Source organism: Theropithecus gelada, chromosome 1 (assembly GCF_003255815.1).
Source record: "Theropithecus gelada isolate Dixy chromosome 1, Tgel_1.0, whole genome shotgun sequence".
NCBI lineage: Eukaryota > Metazoa > Chordata > Mammalia > Primates > Cercopithecidae > Theropithecus > Theropithecus gelada.
The window spans coordinates 30,636,560-30,657,327 of record NC_037668.1 but is presented as its reverse complement, the minus strand read 5'-3'; the positions used below and the strand labels follow the sequence as shown (position 1 = coordinate 30,657,327).

Below are 20,768 nucleotides of genomic sequence, written 5' to 3'. Positions count from 1 at the left end.
TTTGTTTTTGTTTTTTCCAGTCAGGGTCTCGCTCTGTTGCCCAGGCTAGTGTGCAGTGGTGCAATCTTGGCTTACTGCAACCTCCGCCTCCTGGGTTCAAGCAGTTCTGCCACCTCACCCTCCTGACTAGCTGGGATTACAGGCATGCACTACCATACCAAGCTATGTTTTTGTATTTTTGTAGTGGAGATGGGATTTTACCATGCTAGCCATGCTGGTCTCAAACTCCTGTGATCCGCCTACCTTGGCCTCCCAGTGTTGGGATTAAAGACATGAGCCTCTAATTTGATTTGTAATGAAACCAAACAGAAGCACTTATGAAATGATGTCAGCCTGTCTCAGCTGACAAAGGGAATGGGTGCCAGGGGTGATGTGGCCTGCATTCAGTTGGGGGCCGTGCACTCTCCACTCTCAACTGTGGTCTGTAACAGTGTTTTTGTTCATGCTTTTAAAGTTGGTCTGACATTTAGAGCCTTCCTTTCCTTCCTCCTCTCCTCTCCTCTTCCTCTTCATCCCTTCCTCCCGTCTTTCTTTCTGTCTTGTCTTTCTGTCTGTCTGTCTGTCTTTTTTGAAACAGAGCCTTGCTCTGTTGCCCAGGCTGGAGTCCAGTGGCATGATTTTGTCTCATTGTAACCTCCGCCTCCTAGGTTCCAGCAATTCTTCTGCCTCAGCTTCCCGAGTAGCTGGGATTACAGGCGCGCACTACCGTACCCAGCTAATTTTTGTATTTTTAGTAGAGACAGGGTTTTGCCATGTTGGCGAGGCTGGTCTTGAACTCCTGACTTCACGTGATCTGCCTGCCTCGGCCTTCCAAAGTGTTGGGATTACAGGCGTGAGCCACTGTGCCCGACCAGAGATTTTTTTTCTTATAAATAAGTGGCTTTGTCTGAAGCACATGTAACATAGAAGCACTTAAGTCACCAGAGTCTGGGTTTTAGTCTGTTGCCCTTGTACACTTTCTGTGTTATGTGGTACTGATAGGTTTGCTTTTGTCTGTCCCTCCAGGCTTCTCGTCAGTGCCTCGCAGGATGGTAAACTTATCATCTGGGACAGCTACACCACCAACAAGGTAGGGACTGGAAAATTCCCTTCCTTGGAAAACCCACCTAGGAAACAGTATTTTAAGCTCTGGAGTCTTTTTTGTTAAATCACATAAAACAAGATAGGGAAGGCAGTAACGGCAAGCTCTGTTTGTTAGTAGTGAGGTTGTGCAGGTGAGACACAAGCTGAGTCACATGCCAGCACCTGTGACAGTTTCTTCCTCTGAACCAGGTGCTGTTGTGCTATTTTCCGTTATCTCCTTACTGAGCCGATGGGAGCTAAGGACCTTCTGTGTTTCCAGGAGACCTCAATTCCAGTTTTAGCAGAGTCTGGGAAGTTTCATGTTTTATTTATAGAGTGCAGAAGTATCACTTTTCATTTAATTATTAGTTTTTTAGGAGAGATCATCATACTTTAAAGTGTAATGTATGTTATTTTCAAGACTTAATCCAAATTGTACTGTTTTGAATAAAAAGTATTGTTGGCTGGGCATGGTGGCTTATGCCTGTAATCCCAGCACTTTGGGAGGCTGAGGCAGGCAGATCACAAGGTCAGTAGATTGAGACCATCCTGGCTAACAAAGTGAAACCCTGTCTTTACCAAAAGTACAACAAATTAGCCGGGCACGGTGGCGGGTGCCTGTAGTCCCAGCTACTTGGGAGGCTGAGGCAGGAGAACGGCGTGAACCTGGGAGGCGGAGCTTGCAGTGAGCTGAGATGGTGCCATTGCACTCCTCCAGCCTGGGCGACAGAGTGAGACTCCGTCTCAAAAAAAAAAAAAGTATTGTCATTGGTCCAAACATATACGTAAAAGATGTTATTCAGTTTACTAAAGAATACTAAATGTGTATAAATGGTTACATTCATTACAGCAGAGCTAACACACTGGGAGAGATGTGGCAGGATAGATTATAGGAATGTCCATTTTGGTTATTCCGTAAAAATATTTTGTTTTCGGCTGGGTGCGGTGGCTCACACCTGTAATTCCAGCACTTGGGAGGCTGAAGCAGGTGGATCACCTGAGGTCAGTAGTTTGAGACCAGCCTAGCCAACATGGTGAAACCTCATTCTCTACTAAAAATACAAAAAATTAGCCAGGTGTGGTGGCAGGCGCCTGTAATCCCAGCTACTCAGGGGGCTGAAGCAGGAGAATCACTTGAACCCGGGAGGCAGAAGTTGCAAGTGAGCCTAGATTGCGCCACTGCACTCAAACCTGGGCAACAAGAGCAAAACTCCCATCTCAAAAGAAAAAAAAAAAGTTTTGTTTTCAAATAAGTTCATAGCCATTTGACAGGGTAATGCAGTGTTTTCCTTCTAATATATATGGGTTTTTTGGGGGTTTTTTTGTTTGTTTGTTTTTTTGAGACAGAGTGTTCCTCTTATCGCCCTGGCTGGAGTGCAATGGCGTGATCTCTGCTCACTGCAGCCTCCACCTCCCTGGTTCAAGCAACTCTCCTGCTTCAGCCTCCTTGAGTAGCTGGGATTACAAGCGCCCACCACCATACCCAGCTAATTTTTGTATTTTAGCACAGATGGGGTTTCACCAATTTGAGGCCAGGCTGGTCTCAAATTCCTGACCTCAGGTGATCCACCCGCCTCAGCCTCCCAAAGTGCTAGGATTACAGGTGTGAGTCACCGCGCCCGGCCTGTTTGTTTTCTTGTGAGACGGAGTCTCGCTCTGTTGCCCAGGCTGGAGTGCAGTGACATGATCTCAGCTCACTGCAACCTCTGCCTCCCAGGTTCAATTGATTCTCCTGCCTCAGCCACCTGAATAGCTGGGACTACAGGCATGCGCCATCATGCCCGGCTAATTTTGTTATATTTAGTAGAGACGGGGTTTCATCATGTTGGCTAGGCTGGTTTTGAACTCCTGACTTCAGGTGATCTGCCCAATTTAGCCTCCCAAAGTGCTGGGATTACTGGTGTGAATGACCGCACCCCGCCTAATAAAGTAGTTTTGATGAGTAGGCAGCACTACTGTTAAGTCCCCACCTAATCATAAGTCGTGACTTTAGTAAAACTGGATTGTGTGGATTGAATTTGAATCCCATGTGCAGCACTGGACTTCTCATTAATAGGCTTCACCTGAGTGGCCACTCATGGGAATTACTCTCTAGATAATTTTGGCTCTTATTTTGTTCTGTTACCTCCTATGCAATGAAAGTTGGAGATGAGATAATCCTAGCGTCAGTGTTGTTTTTGAACATAAAGGTGTTTGCATCATCTGTGTTTCTGTCATTAGGTCCACGCCATCCCTCTGCGCTCCTCCTGGGTCATGACCTGTGCATACGCCCCTTCTGGGAACTATGTGGCCTGCGGTGGCCTGGATAACATTTGCTCCATTTACAATCTGAAAACTCGTGAGGGGAACGTGCGCGTGAGTCGTGAGCTGGCAGGACACACAGGTACCCATCCTTGTTCATAACCTTCAAGTGACACAAGCTGTTTCGCTGGAGTACATTATATGCTTTGGATATTCACCTTTTATCAGTCATTTATTAATTAATTATTATTATTATTATTTTTGTCTTTGAGGTGGAGTCTTGCTCTTTCGCCCAGGCTAGAGTGTATTGGCATGATCTTGGCTCAGTGCAAGCTCTGCCTCCCGGGTTAACGCCATTCTCCTGCCTCAGCCTCCTGAGTAGCTGGGACTACAGGCACCTGCCACCACGCCCGTCTAATTTCTTTTTGCATTTTTAGTAGAGATGGGGTTTCACCGTGTTAGCCAGGCTGGTTTTGAACTCCTGACCTCATGATCCGCCTTCCTTAGCCTTCCAAAGTGCCGGGATTATAGGCGTCAGCCACTGCACCCGGCGTTATCAATCATTATTAATGAGACTGGTTCAAATAAAAGTCACAGTAATGGCCAGAAGTCTTCTGAAAATGAAACTAAAAACAGGCCTGATGTGCCTTTACCAGTACGAAACCTGTGGATTTGCGCTGGACATGGTGGCTCGTGCCTGTAATTACAACATTCTGGGAGTCCAAGGTAGGAGAATAGCTTGGAGCCAGGAGTTTGAGACCAGCTGGGACAACAAAACTTAGACCCCTTCTCTACAAAAAAGGAAAAACTTAGCCACACACAGTGGCGCACACCTGTGGTCCCAGCTCCTCGGGAGGATGGCTCAAGCCTGGGTGGTTGAGGCTGCAGGGAGCTATGATTGCACTACTGCACTCCAGGCTGGGTGAAAGTGAGACCCTGTCTGTGCAAATGAGGCAGAATAGAGCCCTGTGGCTGTAAGTGCTAGGTAGTCTATTATCTCACCAAGATTTTGTTTACTTGTGACACTAATTCATCATGAAAGGCATACATTTGCTGAAAGAGGATGTTCTATTCTAATATATTTTACCTCTCTGGCTGTATTATCTGTTCTCAGAAATGTTATGGCCCCAGTACTTTTTGGTAACACTCCGCCCACTTCACATGCAGCCAAAGAAATCAGTTCATGGAGTCACTAGTACTGCTTTTGACGCCTATTAAGCAGTCTGATAAATAAGTTAATTTTGGCCAGATTACAAGTATAACCTTGTCCTTTGAAAGATATGCTGCTATTGTTGATTTCTGTTCTTGGTTCTTTCCTGCCTTCTGCTTACTTTGGAGTTGCGTTCTTCTTAATTTTCCAGCTGCCTAAAGTAGATTTGTAGGCCACTGGTTTGCTTCCTTTTCAGATACAATCACTTAAATTTTTAAATTTCCCTCTAAGCATGGCTTTAGCTGCATCACACACATATTTTTAATATTGTCTTTTTTTTTTTTTAAGATGGAGTCCTCCTCTGTCACCCAGGCTGGAGTGCAGTGGTGTGATCTCAGCTCACTGAAACCTCCACCCCCTGGGTTCAAGCGATTCTCCTGCCTCAGCCTCCCGAGTAGATTACAGATGTGCACCACAACGCCTGGCCAATTTTTGTATTTTTAGTAGAGACAGGATTTTGCCATGTTGGTCAGGCTGGTCTCGAACTCCTGACCTCAAGTGATCCGCCCGCCTTGGCCTCCCAAAGTGCTGAGATTGCAGGCTTGAGCCACCACTGCCAGCCTATATTGTCTTTTAATTATCATTCGATGTGAAATTTTTTAATATCCTTGTGAGTGCTTATTTGACTTATGGGTTATTTAGATGTATAATTTTTATATATCTGAAGTTTTCTTAGTTATCATTGATTTCTAATTAGATGCCATTGTGCTTTAAGACACACTCTGTATCATTTCAGTCCTTTGACATTTGAGGCTTATTTTTAATGGAGCTGATGGTCTTGTCATGGTGTCTGCGCTGTGTGCACATGGGAATGATGTGTGTGTTTGTTGTATCTGGGCCTGATTTTCTTTTTTTTTTTTTGAGACAGAGTCTCGCTCTGTCGCCCAGGCTGGAGTGCAGTGGCGCGATCTCGGCTCACTGCAAGCTCCACCTCCCGGCTTCACGCCATTCTCCTGCCTCAGCCTCCCGAGTAGCTGGGACTACAGGCGCCCACCACCGCATCCGGCTAATTTTTTGTATTTTTAGTAGAGACAGGGTTTCACCGTGTTAGCCAGGATGGTCTCAATCTCCTGACCTCGTGATCCGCCCGCCTCGGTCTCCCAAAGTGCTGGGATTACAGGCGTGAGCCACCGCGCCCGGCCCTGGGCCTGATTTTCTACATACATGTTAATTAGAGCAAGATTTTTGGCATGTTCAAATCTTCTGTATCTTTCTATGAAATGTTCATGCAGGGCTGTTAAAATGATTATGGATTTTCTAATTCTCCTGTTAATTCTGTCAATATATGCTTCAGATACCTTGAACTCTTTTAGTAGATGCCTTTACGTTTGTCGTCTCTTTGTGACTAATTGACCCTGTGACCCTGCTATCATGATGAACTGTTCTTTCTTGCTCATAATGCTCTTTGTTGGGAACCGCTACTTTTTCTGATACTAATGTAGCCAGCCCTGCCTTCGTGAGGGTCCTTTCAGCTTAACTGTGTCTTTGAAAATAGTCGGTTATAGACTTCACATAATTGTTGGGTCTTGGTTTTTTCTGCCTGCCTTTGGAATATGCTTTTGCACATTTGTATTTCCTATTGTAGCTCTGCTACTTTGTCACCTTTTTGTCCCTTCATTTTTGTATTTTGGTTGTTCCTTTCCTACCTTCCTTTGAGTTATTTGATTACAGGTGTGAGCCACCACGCCTGGCCTGGGTTACTTGATTTTTTTAAAAAATCTGTTTTACTTTGTGGGCTTTGTAGGTAAACCATTTTGCCTGATGTCTTAGTGGTGTCTTTAGGGATTATAGTGTACATTCGCAGTGTCTCGCGGTCCTCTAGTTACCGTGGTACTAGTTGATAGGAAATGTAAGGAGCTCGCAGCCACATACGGGCCTCCTGTCTGCCCTTCCTCACTCTTGGTGTGGTTTTCATATGCATCACACCTGTGTGTGTTACTAGCCCCTTGATGCATTGTTGTATTCTTTACTTGAAACATTCTTGAGAAATTAGGGGTCTTATAATGTGAATAAATATGAAAAGTAGGCCGAGCACGGTGGCTCAAGCCTGTAATCCCAGCACTTTGGGAGGCCGAGGAGATGGGCAGATCACGAGGTCAGGAGATCGAGACCATCCTGGCTAACACGGTGAAACCCCGTCTCTACCTAAAAATACAAAAAACTAGTCGGGCGAGGTGGCGGGCGCCTGTAGTCCCAGCTACTCAGGAGGCTGAGGCAGGAGAATGATGTGAGGCGGAGCTTGCAGTGAGCTGAGATCCGGCCACTGCACTCCAGCCTGGGCGACAGAGCGAGACTCCGTCTCAAAAAAAAAAAAAAAATATGAAAAGCATGAAGTAGGCCGGGCACGGTGGCTCACGCCTGTAATCCCAACAGTTTGCAAGGCCAAGGCAGGCAGATCACCTGAGGCCAGGAGTTTGAGATCAGCCTGGCCAACATGGCAAAACCCTGTGTCTACTAAAAATACAAAAAGTAGCCGAGCATGGTGGCACGCACTTGTAGTCCCAGCTGCTCTGTAGGCTGAAGCAGGAGAATCGCTTGAACCTGGGAGGCGGAGGTTGCAGTGAGCTGAGATCACGCCACTGTACTCCAGCCTGGGTGACAGAGTGAGACTCCGTCTCAGAGAGAAAAGTATGAAATAAATCTACTCTGCCCTCCGGAGAGAGCTTCTGTGTCCAGTGCCCTTCCCGCTCTCCTGCAGAGGCGCCTTCTGCGGGCGTCCTGTCGGCCGAAAGCCCTACCCAGAACAAGTCATGGTTAGTGCAGGTCTCAGGTCTGCTGCTGGCAAAAGCCCTTAGTGTTCATTTCCCTAAGATTTCTATTTTGCCTTTATTCTTGAAGGGTATTTTTGCTAGATATCTAGAATTATGGGTTAACTCTTTTTTTCATTTATTTTTCTTTTTTTAGCAATCTAAAGATTTGTTTTGGGTTTTAGCAGTTTGCATGTAGGTGCCTCGATGTGATTTTCTTTGCATTTATTGTGCTTTGGCATCTTGAATCTATAAGTTTGTCTTTCACCAAATTTGGGAAGTTTTAGACCATGTCTTCAAAGCATCCTGTGTCCTTAGTCCCTGCCCCTCTGTGCTGCAGTAACACATGCGTTTGTGCTGTCCCCGAGGCTCTGGGGGCTGCGGCTTGTTCTCACTTTCCCACTTCAGATGTGCTCCTTTTTGTTGTTGTTAGCGCCACTCACTTGCTTAAACCTTTTTATTTCCATTCAAGTTCATGTCCTTGTTACCTCTGATAAACTAAGGCTCTCCAGCAGATTCTTTTTTTTTTTTTTTTTTTTTTTTTTTTTTTTTTTTTTTTGAGACGGAGTCTCGCACTGTGTCACCCAGGCTGGAGTGCAGTGGCGCGATCTCGGCTCACTGCAAGCTCCGCCTCCCAGGTTCAGGCCATTCTCCTGCCTCAGCCTCCGAGTAGCTGGGACTACAGGCGCCCGCCACCGCGCCCGGCTAGTTTTTTGTATTTTTTTAGTAGAGACGGGGTTTCACCATGTTAGCCAGGATGGTCTCGATCTCCTGACCTCGTGATCCGCCCGCCTCGGCCTCCCAAAGTGCTGGGATTACAGGCTTGAGCCACCGCGCCCGGCCCAGCAGATTCTTTATGTCAGATGTTTCTTCTGCAGTTCTGGAATTTCTGTTGCTTTTATTTAGAAATGTTTCCTTTTCCTGCTGAGATTCCCTGTTCTTGTATAATAGCATGTTTTATTTTGCATCCACAAGGAGAGTTTAAGAGCTGCCTTTGGAGTTCTTGTTTGCTGATCTCAGCATCTCGTTTTCCTGACGTTGGTCCTTGTGGATCTCTCCTCTGGAGTCTGAGTGACATGTTGCTATTTTTTAGTACATGTAGTAATTTCAAATTGTATTCTAGACATTGTAAATATTGTGTCATAGAGACTTTGTGTCCGGTTACGTTCTCCAGAATTAACTGATGTTTAGGTTCGTTTTATCAGGCAGTCTGTCTCTGTCTGTCTTGTGTGGCTGCAGCAGAAACCTCTGTTCAGCTTTTCTGCGCTGGCTGGGCTGCATGCCTGTGCACCTCAGGGGTCGGATATCTGGTCAGCTGTGTGTGTAGTCTGGGACTCCCTTTCTGTGGCTTTCTTCTTTGTATTGTTATCCTTTCGCCTTCTGGCTGTGATTGTCCAGTAATTTGTCTACTGGCTCTTGAAGACCTTGGCCACAGGTCTTGTGTGTGAGGCTGTAGCCCTGGGGTTATCACAGACAGTCCCCTCCTCAGGGAAAAGTCCTTAAGAACAAACCATGCCCTGCCTTTCTTTTCTCCCAGGGGAGACTCCTCCAGTTTCTGCCTGCTCTTGTTTGCCTGCTTTCAGGTGTTTGGTTTTTGTATTTCATGCAGTGCTTATAGTTGTTTCTGTGAGAAGGTAATGCCTACGGATGGGAGCCGCTGGCCGTCACTGGCAGTCCAGCCAGGCAGCTCATACCGACCCTGTAAACCACACAACTCTTTCTGATGCAGCACCCTTTTTGGAAAGCTGTTCTCTGTGTTGAGCAGCCCCTTCCCATGATGGTCAGAGTCAGTGCCTCTGTTTACATTGGTAGTCAAAGGTTGCTGGATTTAACACTGACTGTATTTGTCTGTTGAAACCAAAGAAAGAAAAGCCAAAAATACCCAAGAAAATAAAAAAACTGGTATTAGTAGGAATATTTTGGAGATTTTATTTCCTTCCTAGTTCATGAAATTTTACTTCTGAGGAGTTGTGTTATTTAAAAACACACACACACACAATTTGGCCTCTTAAGAGTGTTTGTGAGCCTGGGTGACATAGGGTGACCCCGTCTCTACAAAAAAATACAAAAATTAGCCAGGTGTGACTCAAGCCTGTGGTCCCAGCTACTCAAGAGGCTGAGGCGGGAGGTTCCTTTGTGCTTGGGAGGTCAAGACTGCAGTGAGCCGTGATCGGGCCACTGCATTCCAGCCTGGGAGACAGAGTGAGAGCCTGTCTCCAAAAAAAAAAAAAGGTATTTGTAACTTTCTTCAGTCATGATTCATATTTTACAGCTTCAAATCAGTGAAAGTTGAAGTTTGAGGCTGGGCATCGTGACTCACACCTATAATCCCAGCACTTTGGGAGGCCAAGGTGGGTGGATCACCTGAGGTCAGGTGTTTGAGACCAACCTGGCCAACAAGGTGAAACCCTGTCTCTACTAAAAATACAAAAATTAGCTGGGTGTGGTGGCATGCACTTGCAGTCCCAGCTACTTGGGAGCCTGAGGCAGGAGAATCACTTGAACCAAGGAGGTGAGGTTGCAGTGAGCTGAGATCGCACCACTGCACTCCAGCCTGGGCAACAAGAGTAAAACTCCGTCTCAAAAAAAAAAAAAAAAAAAAAAAGTTTATTTCCAGCCCTCTGACCTAGTCTCAGATTTTTATAAAAGCAGATCCCTAAGGGCCAATGCAGGGAGACTCAACGCTTGCTCTTAGAACTTTGTTCTTGGCAAACCTCTCGGCCAGTGGAGACACGGCTGCCCTTGCCTGGATCATTCTGATCAAGATGGCTACAGATACATGAGCCTTGATCAGAAGTCCAGCCCAAGGCCTTCGTGGTAACAGCGTGCACAAGGCCTTCGTGGTAACAGCGTGCACAGGTGTCAGTGATAGAGCCCACTGTGGTAGCCAAAACTTGGGATTTTTAGACACAGTATCTTCATATAGTGAGAAGCAGAACATTTTCTATATTCATGAAAATAGTGGATTTTTTTCTGACAGGCCTCACAAGCTTGGACACAGAGGGGGATATATGTTGTCTCCCTGTAAACTCTGCTTCAGGAGCCACAACAGGGCAGCTGGTGACTAGGGTGCCTCACTGTCATCAGCCCCGGCATCTCGGCTACACTGGTTGGCCTCATAGCCTGACACCATCATGGAGGCACTCGTGGTGCCTGGACACTCCTCTCTGCACCCCTCTGAGCCTCACTTTCACATCTTCAAGTTACTTCCTCATCTCTTTCATTTTCCTTCTTACTGAACTCCTTGAAGAAAAGACCTCTGCTCTCCATCTCCTGTGCACGCCTCGGCGCTGGGCACCTGTCTCTTCAGGTCTAGACTGAGCCTGTCCCTCACCAACACGGTCTTGTTTTTGCTCCTTGGAGCCGATCCTGGGGCGGCACAGGTGCTCCTGAAACCACCTGTCTGAGGAGGACTAGTGAGGGACTGGGTGTGGTCATGGCTGACTTCTTGGCATTTGCCCGCCTGCCTTTCAGTGTGTCCTGTGCTCCTCCCCTAGGTGGAGTCTCCTCCTTGCCCCTGCTCCCAACAGGGGATGTTCTCCAGGGTGCAGGCAGGAGAACTAAACCTTTCAAAGTGTGTTCATTGTAGAAATTTTGGAAAGGGGGCCGGGCGCAGTGGCTCATGCCTATAATCCCAGCACTTTGGGAGGCTGAGGCAGGTGGATCACCTGAGGTTAGGAGTGCAACACCAGCCTGCCACCATGGCAAAACCCCATCTCTACTAAAAATACAAAAATTAGCCGGATGTGGTGGCAGGTGCCTGTAATCCCAGCTACTTGGGAGGCTGAGGCGGCAGAAGTGCTGAACCGGGGAGGCGGAGGTTGCAGTGAGCAGAGATCGCACTACCACTGCACTCCAGCCTGGGCGACAGAGCGAGACTCCGTCTCAAAAAAAAAAAGGAATTTTGGAAAGGAACTTTGAATCATCTTCTTTTATGTCGGGGGACCTATAATTCCATCCAGAATTAGAGTATTATGCAGTAGTTATACAGTAGTTATGCAGTAGTGTTACACAGTATTATACAACTGTAGTATTACACTGTCATTCTGTGACTCAGTAGCTGTAGAGAGTTTCATGGTGTGGTGCACTAATTTGTTCCTATTGTCGGACATTTAGGCAGTTCCCAGTTTCCCACAATTTATTATAAACATTGCTGCAGTAAACACCATCCTTGTAGATGGATGGTTTCTCAAGCCCATCGTCCTGTTCTTGGGTAAGTTTCCTCACAGGGCTGCGTCTGGCCACGCTTGTGTGTCCTTCTTGGCTTTGCTGTCTTTGGGTCGGCAGCCATGCTGGGTAGAGCAGTGTGTGCACCCATGCTGTGCTCTTCCCGGAGCCTGGTGATGTGCTCCTTTCTAGACTCTAGACTCACTCTATCCTTGAGGCACCTCTGCTGACACCACACGCCCAGGAGCCCGTCTTTCTCCTACGCTTCCACCGTCTGCCCTGCCTGTCTTCAAGCTACCCCCTCTCTCCTGGACTTTCGCGGCCTTGTCTCTACAGCCAGTGGTCCCTATGAGACACAGGACAGCCCTTCACACCCACTTGCCTATATGACCAGACCACTGTGAGGTCCCCCGGCCGCATTTCGGCCTCTCCTTGAGGCACCTGGTGCCACCTTTGTGCCCTTGCACCTCCGCACTGGGTGCACACTTTTGTTCAGGGTCTGTTTTCTCTGCCTCTCTGCAGGCTTCCAGAGGGTGGCAGCACAGGCCCCCGCACCAGGGGAGGAGGGGCGTGTTTTCACCTGAAGTGTCCCCCCACACATACCTAGGGAATTTGTTCAAATTCAGTAATAACAGAAATAGTAACTGCCTCCATTTACTGAGAACTTCTTATGTGCGCAGACAGCTCTGCTCCTCCCATCAGCTCCCCAGTTACATGGGGAGGCTGGGACTCTGAAAGAACTTACAGAAACTTTCACTGCTACTTAGCTGCCATGCTGACAGTGGAGCCCAGGTATTTCTGATTTCAGAGCCTGCAGTCTTCACCACTCATGGCCTCTTGGCCAGAAAGCCCTGCGAGACTTTCCTGGAAGAAGGGGTTAGGCCTGGTCTGTGCACAGACTGGGCCTCATGGAGTGTGCTTGGCACCCTGGGCACTGCACACCAGTCCTGCTCTCCAGGCCACATTGGACACACCCCCCAAGCATCATGTCTTGCTTAGCCCCTCAACCTGAACATGCACAGACACTAAGAGTGGCCACTGGTTGGGCAGAACCATCTAACATAATGCGTATCTTATAATAAAAAGTTGAACATCTCATGTAAATCATTGGACACCCCTGAAAATGGAAACATAGTTGTATGGGTATGTGGAGCATGGTTTTCCTACTAAATGCGTGTGTCTTTCAAACCATCATAAAGTCACAAAATTGTAAGTCGGGGCCACGTGTGGCTTATACATTTGGTCATTTCCCTTGTCCTTCATAGTTCCTGTCAGCTGATGCTTGTCCATATCATTTTATCAGCGCATGAGAGCTGTGACTTTAGGGTTCAGTCTCTGGTTCTTGGAGTAAGAAGCTGATGTCTTCTGTGTAGCTTCACTACAGCACAGGGTGGGACCGAGAGGTCATCTTTGAGACCTATGAGGTCATGATTTTATTTATTTTATTTTATTTGTTTGTTTTCTTTGAGGCAGAGTCTTGCTCTGTTGCCCAGGCTGGAGTGCACTGGCGTGAACTCTGCTCACTGCAACCTCTGCCGCCTGGGTTCAAGTGATTCTCCTGCCTCAGTCTCTCAAGTAGCTGGGATTACACATCCAGCGCCCACCACCACACCTGGCTAATTTTTATGTTTTTAGTACAGATGTGGTTTCACCGTGTTGGCCAGGCTGGTCTCAAACTCCTGACCTCAGGTGATCTGCCCGCCTCAGCCTCCCAGAGTGCTGGGATTGCAGTCATGAGCCACTGCGCCCGGCCAAGGTCATGATTCTTTCATGCAGTAAATTTGGGAGGGCCTCCGCCTAGTCCCCTGTGTGAGATGCAGGCTGTGCTGAGGCCTCCATGACTCTTCTTTCCTGCCCGTCTGTGCTCACATTCAAACAGACTCAGTGCTGCCAGGCTCAGTGGCATGGTCTGGATGGGCACCTGATGGGGTAGGGGTGCTTCCCTGAAGCAAGGGTGAGCATGAACCAGGAAGCCAGCGGAGGGGGTTCGGGTGGAGACCCGGGAGCACGACGGCAAGCTGCAGGGCACTACAGGGGGCACCAGGTATGCAGGGCTGTCCTCCTCTGAGCTGGGTTCACCTTTATGGCCCCTAGTGTCCCTGTGGTGTGGCCTCCAGGAAGTATTTGACCACACGTGCTTTTGTAGGCATGTAGTTGGTATTTTGAGCTCTGTCATCTATGCATATTTTTTTTTCTGTCAGAGCCAGTTTAATAATGTTTGTTGGCCAGGCGTGGTGGCTCATGCCTGTAATCCCAGCACTTTGGGAGGCCGAGGCAGGTTGGTCACGAGGTCAAGAGATCAAGACCATTGTAGCCAACATGGTGAAACCCCGTCTCTACTAAAAATACAAAAATTAGCTATGTGTGGTGGCATGCGCCTGTAGTCCCAGCTACTCGGGAGGCTGAGGTAGGAGAATCGCTTGACCTGGGAGGCGGAGGTTGTGGTGAGCTGAGATCACGCCACTGCACTCCAGCCTGGCAACGGCACGAGACTCCGTCTCAAAAAAATAGTGACAATAATGTTTGTTAAATAAATGCTTTGTTTTCTCTGTAATCTTACACTTTCTACATTAAAACCCTCAGTGGGTTTATTCTTTTTTTTTTTTTTTTTTTGGTTTATTCTTTTTGTGCATTTTATTTTTGTTGTTTGCTGATTCATGCAGTGTCATATGACTCCCTGGGGTGTAGTTGGGGGCAAAGCATTTCAGTAAACACCCAGATCTAAACAGGTCTCTTGAAAATCACCAGTGCCACTGGAACCCCTGAATCTTCAGATTAGGGCCAGACCGTTAGCAACCCTGGGCACACACTAACTGGTTTGTTGACCCTATGCTTTTAGTTCCACAGTAAATACCAGAACTATGATCAATGTACAAAAGAAATAATGGTCAACAGAAGTCATTAACAATTTGAACTACGGGGTTCAAATGATTCTCCTGCCTCATCCTCGCAAGTAGCTGGGATTACAGGTGCCCACCATCATGCCTGATTAATTTTTGTATTTTTAGTAGAGACCAGTCATCATGTGTGGATACTGCAGACTGATTTTTTGTTGTTGCCTTTCCTTATTTTGAAAGTTGTTTAGGACGGGGCATCTTGATGTGTCCCCACCATGTCCGCTGTGTCTAGCCTCTGACGCTTCCTTCCCAGTGGGAGTGGGTGGGAATACTCAGAGACACAGAATTGTGCCCACGCTGATGTGGGTGTCACAGCCACTGTCCACAAGAAAACAAACCCACCCACACATATTCACGAGTACCCCCGTGTCTGCAGTGTTGCTGCCATGCCGCTTTCCTGTTGCCCTCGTTATCCCTTCCATGACCCACTTACCCTTGCCACCCTGACCCTGTGGCCTCACCGCCTCCTGCCCTGTCTGGGCCCCTCTGTTTGGATCCTTCTTCCCTGAGTCTACTTTCAGGACGTCCTCCCTTCTCTCCTGGCTCCCATCTTGTGAGGCCCCTACCTTGCCCTCTCCTTCCCTTAGCACTCCCTTTCCGATGTGCTATTTCAGTGATTCTCATTCTCTGTCCCCGCTGCAGTGTGGGCTGTAGGAGAGCAGGAGGTGTCTGTTTTGTTAAGGCTGTGTTCCAGGTGTCTGGATGGTTGCCCTCCTGGGCACTGGAGTCAGCTTCTCCTGAATGAGTAAATAGACAAGGGATCCCCAGCCTTTGATGTGTCAAACAGTAAAGCAGATGAAACGTGTGTGTTTCATGGGTGTGGTTTCTGCTCCTGCCCCCATCACGGAGCTGTGGGTCTCTGTGGGACATGCTGTCCTGCCCGGCTAGGCTTTCGCCCCCACTGGCTGTGCGTGTGGACCTGCTGTGTGCACAGATGGGAACAAAAGACCAGCACAGTGCTGGTCTTACCTTAGACATAGAGCTTCTACCCAGCCAGTGTGTTTCTCTATGTATGAGACTGGATGCAAGGCCTGCTGGATTCAGCTCATCACTTAGGCCTGTTCTTTGCCAGGTTACCTGTCCTGCTGCCGATTCCTGGATGACAATCAGATCGTCACCAGCTCTGGAGACACCACATGGTAAGTACCTGACCCGGGGCAGGCAGTGCGTTGAGAACCCCACACCCCTGGCACATTCCTCTGTGAACATGGAGGAAATAAGGTTCTTGACATAATATCAGGCCATCTTTAATTTAAGTGGCCTTAAGATTTTTTTTTTTTTTTTTTTGAGACGGAGTCTTGCTCTGTGCCCCAGGCTGGAGTGCAGTGGCGTGATCTCGGCTCACTGCAAGCTCCGCCCCCCCGGGTTCACGCCATTCTCCTGCCTCAGCCTCCCAAGTAGCTGGGACTACAGGCGCCCACCACCTCACCCGGCTAATTTTCTTGTATTTTTAGTAGAGACGGGGTTTCACCGTGTTAGCCAGGATGGTCTCGATCTCCTGACCTCGTGATCCGCCCGTGTCGGCCTCCCAAAGTGCTGGGATTACAGGCTTGAGCCACCGCGCCCGGCCGGCCTTAGGGTTTTCAACCCTCATTTCTTGCTTTCTTGCTCTGCATGTTTCTTTAGCAAGAGATCTTCTCAAATTTCAAACATTCATTAGATCTGAACTAAGGGTTATAGAGAACATCTCAAAAGTAGCATGAAGTGTTCATATTGAGTCTGAAATATTAGCTCAACTATTTCTTTTTATAACATAAAAGTTGATGAATCATAAAAGTTGGCTTTTACATGGATTTACTTAAATATTTTTATGATGCAAAAATTTAAACATTTACACACAAAATCATATGAAGCCCCTTATACCCTTCATCTAGCCCAATCAACCTAAAACGTATGTGTTTATTTCTACTGTGTTCAGTTGACTGAGAGGAGTCAACAGACAGTGAATCAACTCATTTACTTGCAGGTAACTGAAGGTCAACCTAAAATGACAACTCCTGATTGCTTTGTTTGATTGACCTGGGTCAGAGTGCTAATTCAGGCAAGCATGGTGGGACTCCCACATTGAACTGGTCTATAAGTGTCAATGATTCTCTCTTCTGCCCATCCCTTGGATCTGTCTCCTTCTATGTAACCCTTGCTTCTCGAGGTTGGGAACCTCAGTTGTCTCTTGCCTATGCAGCTAGATTTTATATATTGAGATTTTAATAGGTTGCCTCCATCCCTCATTTGCTCCTCCCCATTCCTCTCATTTAAACAGAGAGTTATCTCTGAACTGTGAAACCTTGAAAAAGGTCTCAGGCAGAGCAGAAGGCAGAAGGAGGTAAAGCTTTCTGGCTTTTGTTCGCCAAATACCCAAGGAGCCTGAGGGAAAATTAGGGAGTTTGCTAAGGAATGAAGGGAAGAAGCCGGTTTGCAGGTATTGATGGTGTTTAGGGACAAAAATAGAGCTTCTTGGTGGGGAAGAAGAGGAGAAAGGCCTGAGGGTCTCGGATCAGCCGGGGGCATGGTTCTGCTTCCTGAGAGGTGGCACGTCCCCAGGAAGGAATCTGAGCTGGCTTGTGACTACAAGCAGACTCACAAACGGTGCCTGAATCCCAAACATAACATGAAGATAACAGCATTACTGGGCCCAAAGGGACCATGTGGGCAGGGCCGATGGTTGTCTCAGAGGCACCACATGTCTGATGAGGAGCACATTGCCACCTCCCCGCTATCCCTCTCCCCAACAGTGATCTTGGCACTAGCTGAGATCCTGGAGCTGTGTCACACCACCCCTGCTGCTGAAGTGGGAGAAGAACTCAGGTCAAGTCTCAGCTGGATGGAGGCATTGCTGAGACTCAGTTAAATAACTTGCCCAAGGCACACAGCTACTAACAAGTGGCAGAGCTAGGCCAGGTCTGCCTGTGTTAGCATCCATGTGTTTAATTACGCTGCAGGATTGCAGAAATTCTGTGCCTTCGTACCTCCATCAGCTCCCAGAGGAGCAAATGACACTTTTTTGCCCAGAGGTATGAAGGTAGATCAGATACCCTTTCAAGTGATCTTTCATCCAAGGCAGTTGTGGAGTAGGGTAGGGTAGGCAGAGGCCAGGGTAGGCAGGCACAACCTCCAACTCCCCAAGACTTCCCCATACTCACAGAGCCTTACAACAATGCCAAACCTCAGGTTCCTTGTCTGTGAAATGGAGGTACAACACCTACCCAACTCATAGAGCTCATGGTGGGCAGATGATGGAGATGAAATAAATTGTAATGTACAAATGTCCCAGTTTAGCAATACAGTCAGGAAGAACAACATTAACAACTAGCACTTCAACCACAGTCCTGAGGCCCTCTTGGAACTTTGAGTATGGTTCGTTCCTAGAGGCTAAGCTCTCTGGTCCCAGCCTGTGCACAGTCTGTTCCCTTACCTGGAACATCTTGCCCTTTGCAAACTCTTACTGATCTTCTGGTCTCAAAAGATGCCACCTCCTCCGGAGGGCCTTCTGGGGCCATGCCCCACCCAAACATCTGAGTGACACACCCCTTCTCTAGGCAATCCCGACTTGCACTGCTCCTTGAGCACTGAAATCCCCACTCACCAGCCCATCAGCCCACTCCTCTCCTGCTGTGGACTTCCCCCAACTACACTAGAGACCTCATTGAGGGTGGGGGCTGTGTCTTGTTTATGGTTATATTTCTAAGCTCTAGAACAGGACCTCATGCATAAGGGACATTCAGTATTTTAATATTTGTTAAATGAAGAAAGGAACAAATATGCCCTCTGAGTCATCAAAAACAGATTCATTTATGGCCCTAGTAGTTTTTTCTTTCTTTTTCTTTATTTCTTTTTTTTCTTTTCTTTCTTTCCTTTTCCTTCTCTCTCTTTTTCTTTCTCTCTCTCTTTTTCTTTCTCTCTTTCCCTTCCTTCCTTCCTTCCTTCCTTTTCTTTTTCTTTCTTTCTTTTGACAGGGTCTTCTCACTCTGTTGCTTAGGCTGGAGTGCAGTGGAATGATTGTGGTTCACTGCAGCCTCAACCTCCCAGGCTCAGCAATCCTCCCACCTCAGCCTCCTGAGTAACCGGGACTACAGGCGTGAACCACCACTCCTGGCTAATTAGAAAAACATTTTTTTGTAGAGACAGGGTCTTGTCATGTTGCCCAGGCTGGTCTCGAACTCCTAGGCTCAAGCAATCTTCTCACCTTGGCCTCCTGAAGTGCTTGGATTACAGGTATGAGCTACCATGCCTGGCCCAAAATAGTTTCAAGACCAACTATATTTCATTCTATCTTAATTTCCTGAAAATTGGTCATCCAAATACAGCTTAAATATAACATAGCTTGCACCAACCACCTGCAAGTACATGACTGAATGATCAAGCCCTCCTCAACAGGCTTGATAATTCTTTGACTGGCTTCACTGTGCCTAAGACAGTTCTTGAGAAACATTTGCTGAGTAACTGGTAAACATAATATACATTTCCTTGACCAGAGTGGGGACAAAATTAACTGCGTTAAAGTCTTATTTTTTACCATGAGCCAGAGTGAGGGGTGTTCCATGTTTAATAAAATATANGGCGTGGTGGCGGGCGCCTGTAGTCCCAGCTACTCGGGAGGCTGAGGCAGGAGAATGGCGTGAACCCAGGAGGCGGAGCTTGCAGTGAGCTGAGATCTGGCCACTGCACTCCAGCCTGTGTGACAGAGCAAGACTCCGTCTCAAAAAAAAAAAAAAAGATTTTAAACACATAGTAGCAATGTGTGAATTCATTATACTTTTTTTGTTTTGAGACGGAGTTTTGCTCTTGTCACCCAGGCTGGAGTACAATGGTGCAATCTTGGCTCTGTGACCTCCACCTGCCAGGTTCAAATGATTCTCCTGCCTCATCCTCCCAAGTAGCTGGGATTACAGGTGCCTGCCACCATGCCTGACTAATTTTTGTATTTTTAGTAGAGACCAGGTTTTACCACGTTGGCCAGGCTGGTCCCGAACTCCTGACCTCAGGTGACCTGCCCACCTCGGCCTCCCATTACAGGCGTGAGCCACCATGCCCAGCCTCATTATACTCTCATTATACTTTTAATAAATTTACAAAGTTTAATTTTCAGCAGCTAAGAACTAAAATACAAACTTTTTTTTTTTTTTTTTTTTTTTTTGATACAGACTCTTGCTCTGTCTCCAGGCTGGAGTGCAGTGGCGTGATCTCGGCTCATTGCAACCTCTGCCTCCCGGGTTCACGCTATTCTCCTGCCTCAGCCTTCCGAGTAGCTGGGACTATAGGCGCCCGCCACCACGTCCGGTTAATTTTTGTATTTTCAGTAGAGACAGGATTTCACCATGTTGGCCAGGATGGTCTTGATCTCTTGACCTCGTGATCTGCCCACCTCAGCCTCCCAAAGTGCTGGGATTACAGGAGTGAGCCACCACACCTGGCCAATAAAGATATTTTAACTACAATCAGGCTGAAAGCACCGCTCTTCTGTTTTTTTTCCCATCTGTATGTCTGTACCTCCTTAGGTGATGTTAGGTGGGAGCAGGATGGGTTTTGATTGTCCCTTTCTGATAGCACCGTGTCACTGTGAACAGTGAGCACATACTAAAACTAACAGACGTCATAATTCAAGCGATTCCATCAGACTTCATTTTTAGCGTTTTCACCTTACAGGTGAACGGAAACCCACTTAAAACACTAGAAGTTTTTCATTTGTGGCATCAAAGTACTAAATTAAATGTCCAGATAGTTATTTTATGAGTCATTTTAGACTTCAGCTGGCCATGTGGGTTTTTCTGGTCTTCTGAGGCATGATTTGGTGGCAGGAGCTGTGTCCAGGCCAGGGCACAGACCTCTAGTCACGCAGTTGGTAGGGTTCACCGAGACATGGGCCCTTAACCAACTTATCAGCAAAGCATCTGTGGTATTATAAGGTGTCTCGTTGTATAAATTTCATAGATTTACAAAAGATTTGTCACTTAGATTGTCAATCTTGAGAAGACTTTATTTATTAGAAGATATTTTTAAAGCGCTTCTGTTCATTAATCATTTTTTTCAGACTCTTTTATGTATCTTGCTTCCCTTCTGCAGTCAGTCCCTCAGGCCCTAGAGAGGAGACTCCTGTGCGGTGTCTGTTGAGATCGGCTGGTTGGATTTGCATTGCCAGGCCCAGCCAGGCTTTCCTCTGAGGCTGACAGGAACGGACAGTGCTCTCTGGTGTTGCCTTCTGTGCGTCAAGGCACAGGAGAATAGCACATTTTTAGGCGTGTGGCCTTCAGAGCTGTCCTTACACCTAAGCCAGGCTTCTGCTCTGTGCAGGGCTCTGTCAGCGTCTCACCTTTTGACAGTTCGTTAAGCAGAAACACAATAGAATACCAGGTATGGCCGGGCGCGGTGGCTCACCTCTGTAATCCCAGCACTTTGGGAGGCTGAGGTGGGTGGATCACCTGAGGTCGGGAATTCGAGACCAACCTG

The 20,768-nt window shown here is 47.4% G+C and overlaps 1 protein-coding gene across 5 annotated transcripts in view; it reads left to right on the top strand.

The window, feature by feature from the left end:
• Positions 1-20,768, top strand: part of GNB1 (G protein subunit beta 1) — a 119,195-nt gene that overhangs the window by 92,309 nt on the left and 6,118 nt on the right. For all 5 annotated transcript variants that reach the window (XM_025397989.1, XM_025397985.1, XM_025397964.1 and 2 more), the window contains 3 exons: positions 1,006-1,069; positions 3,283-3,445; positions 15,397-15,463. In XM_025397989.1, the coding sequence (XP_025253774.1) occupies positions 1,006-1,069; positions 3,283-3,445; positions 15,397-15,463 (294 nt within the window). The remainder of the gene's footprint in view (positions 1-1,005; positions 1,070-3,282; positions 3,446-15,396; positions 15,464-20,768) is intronic.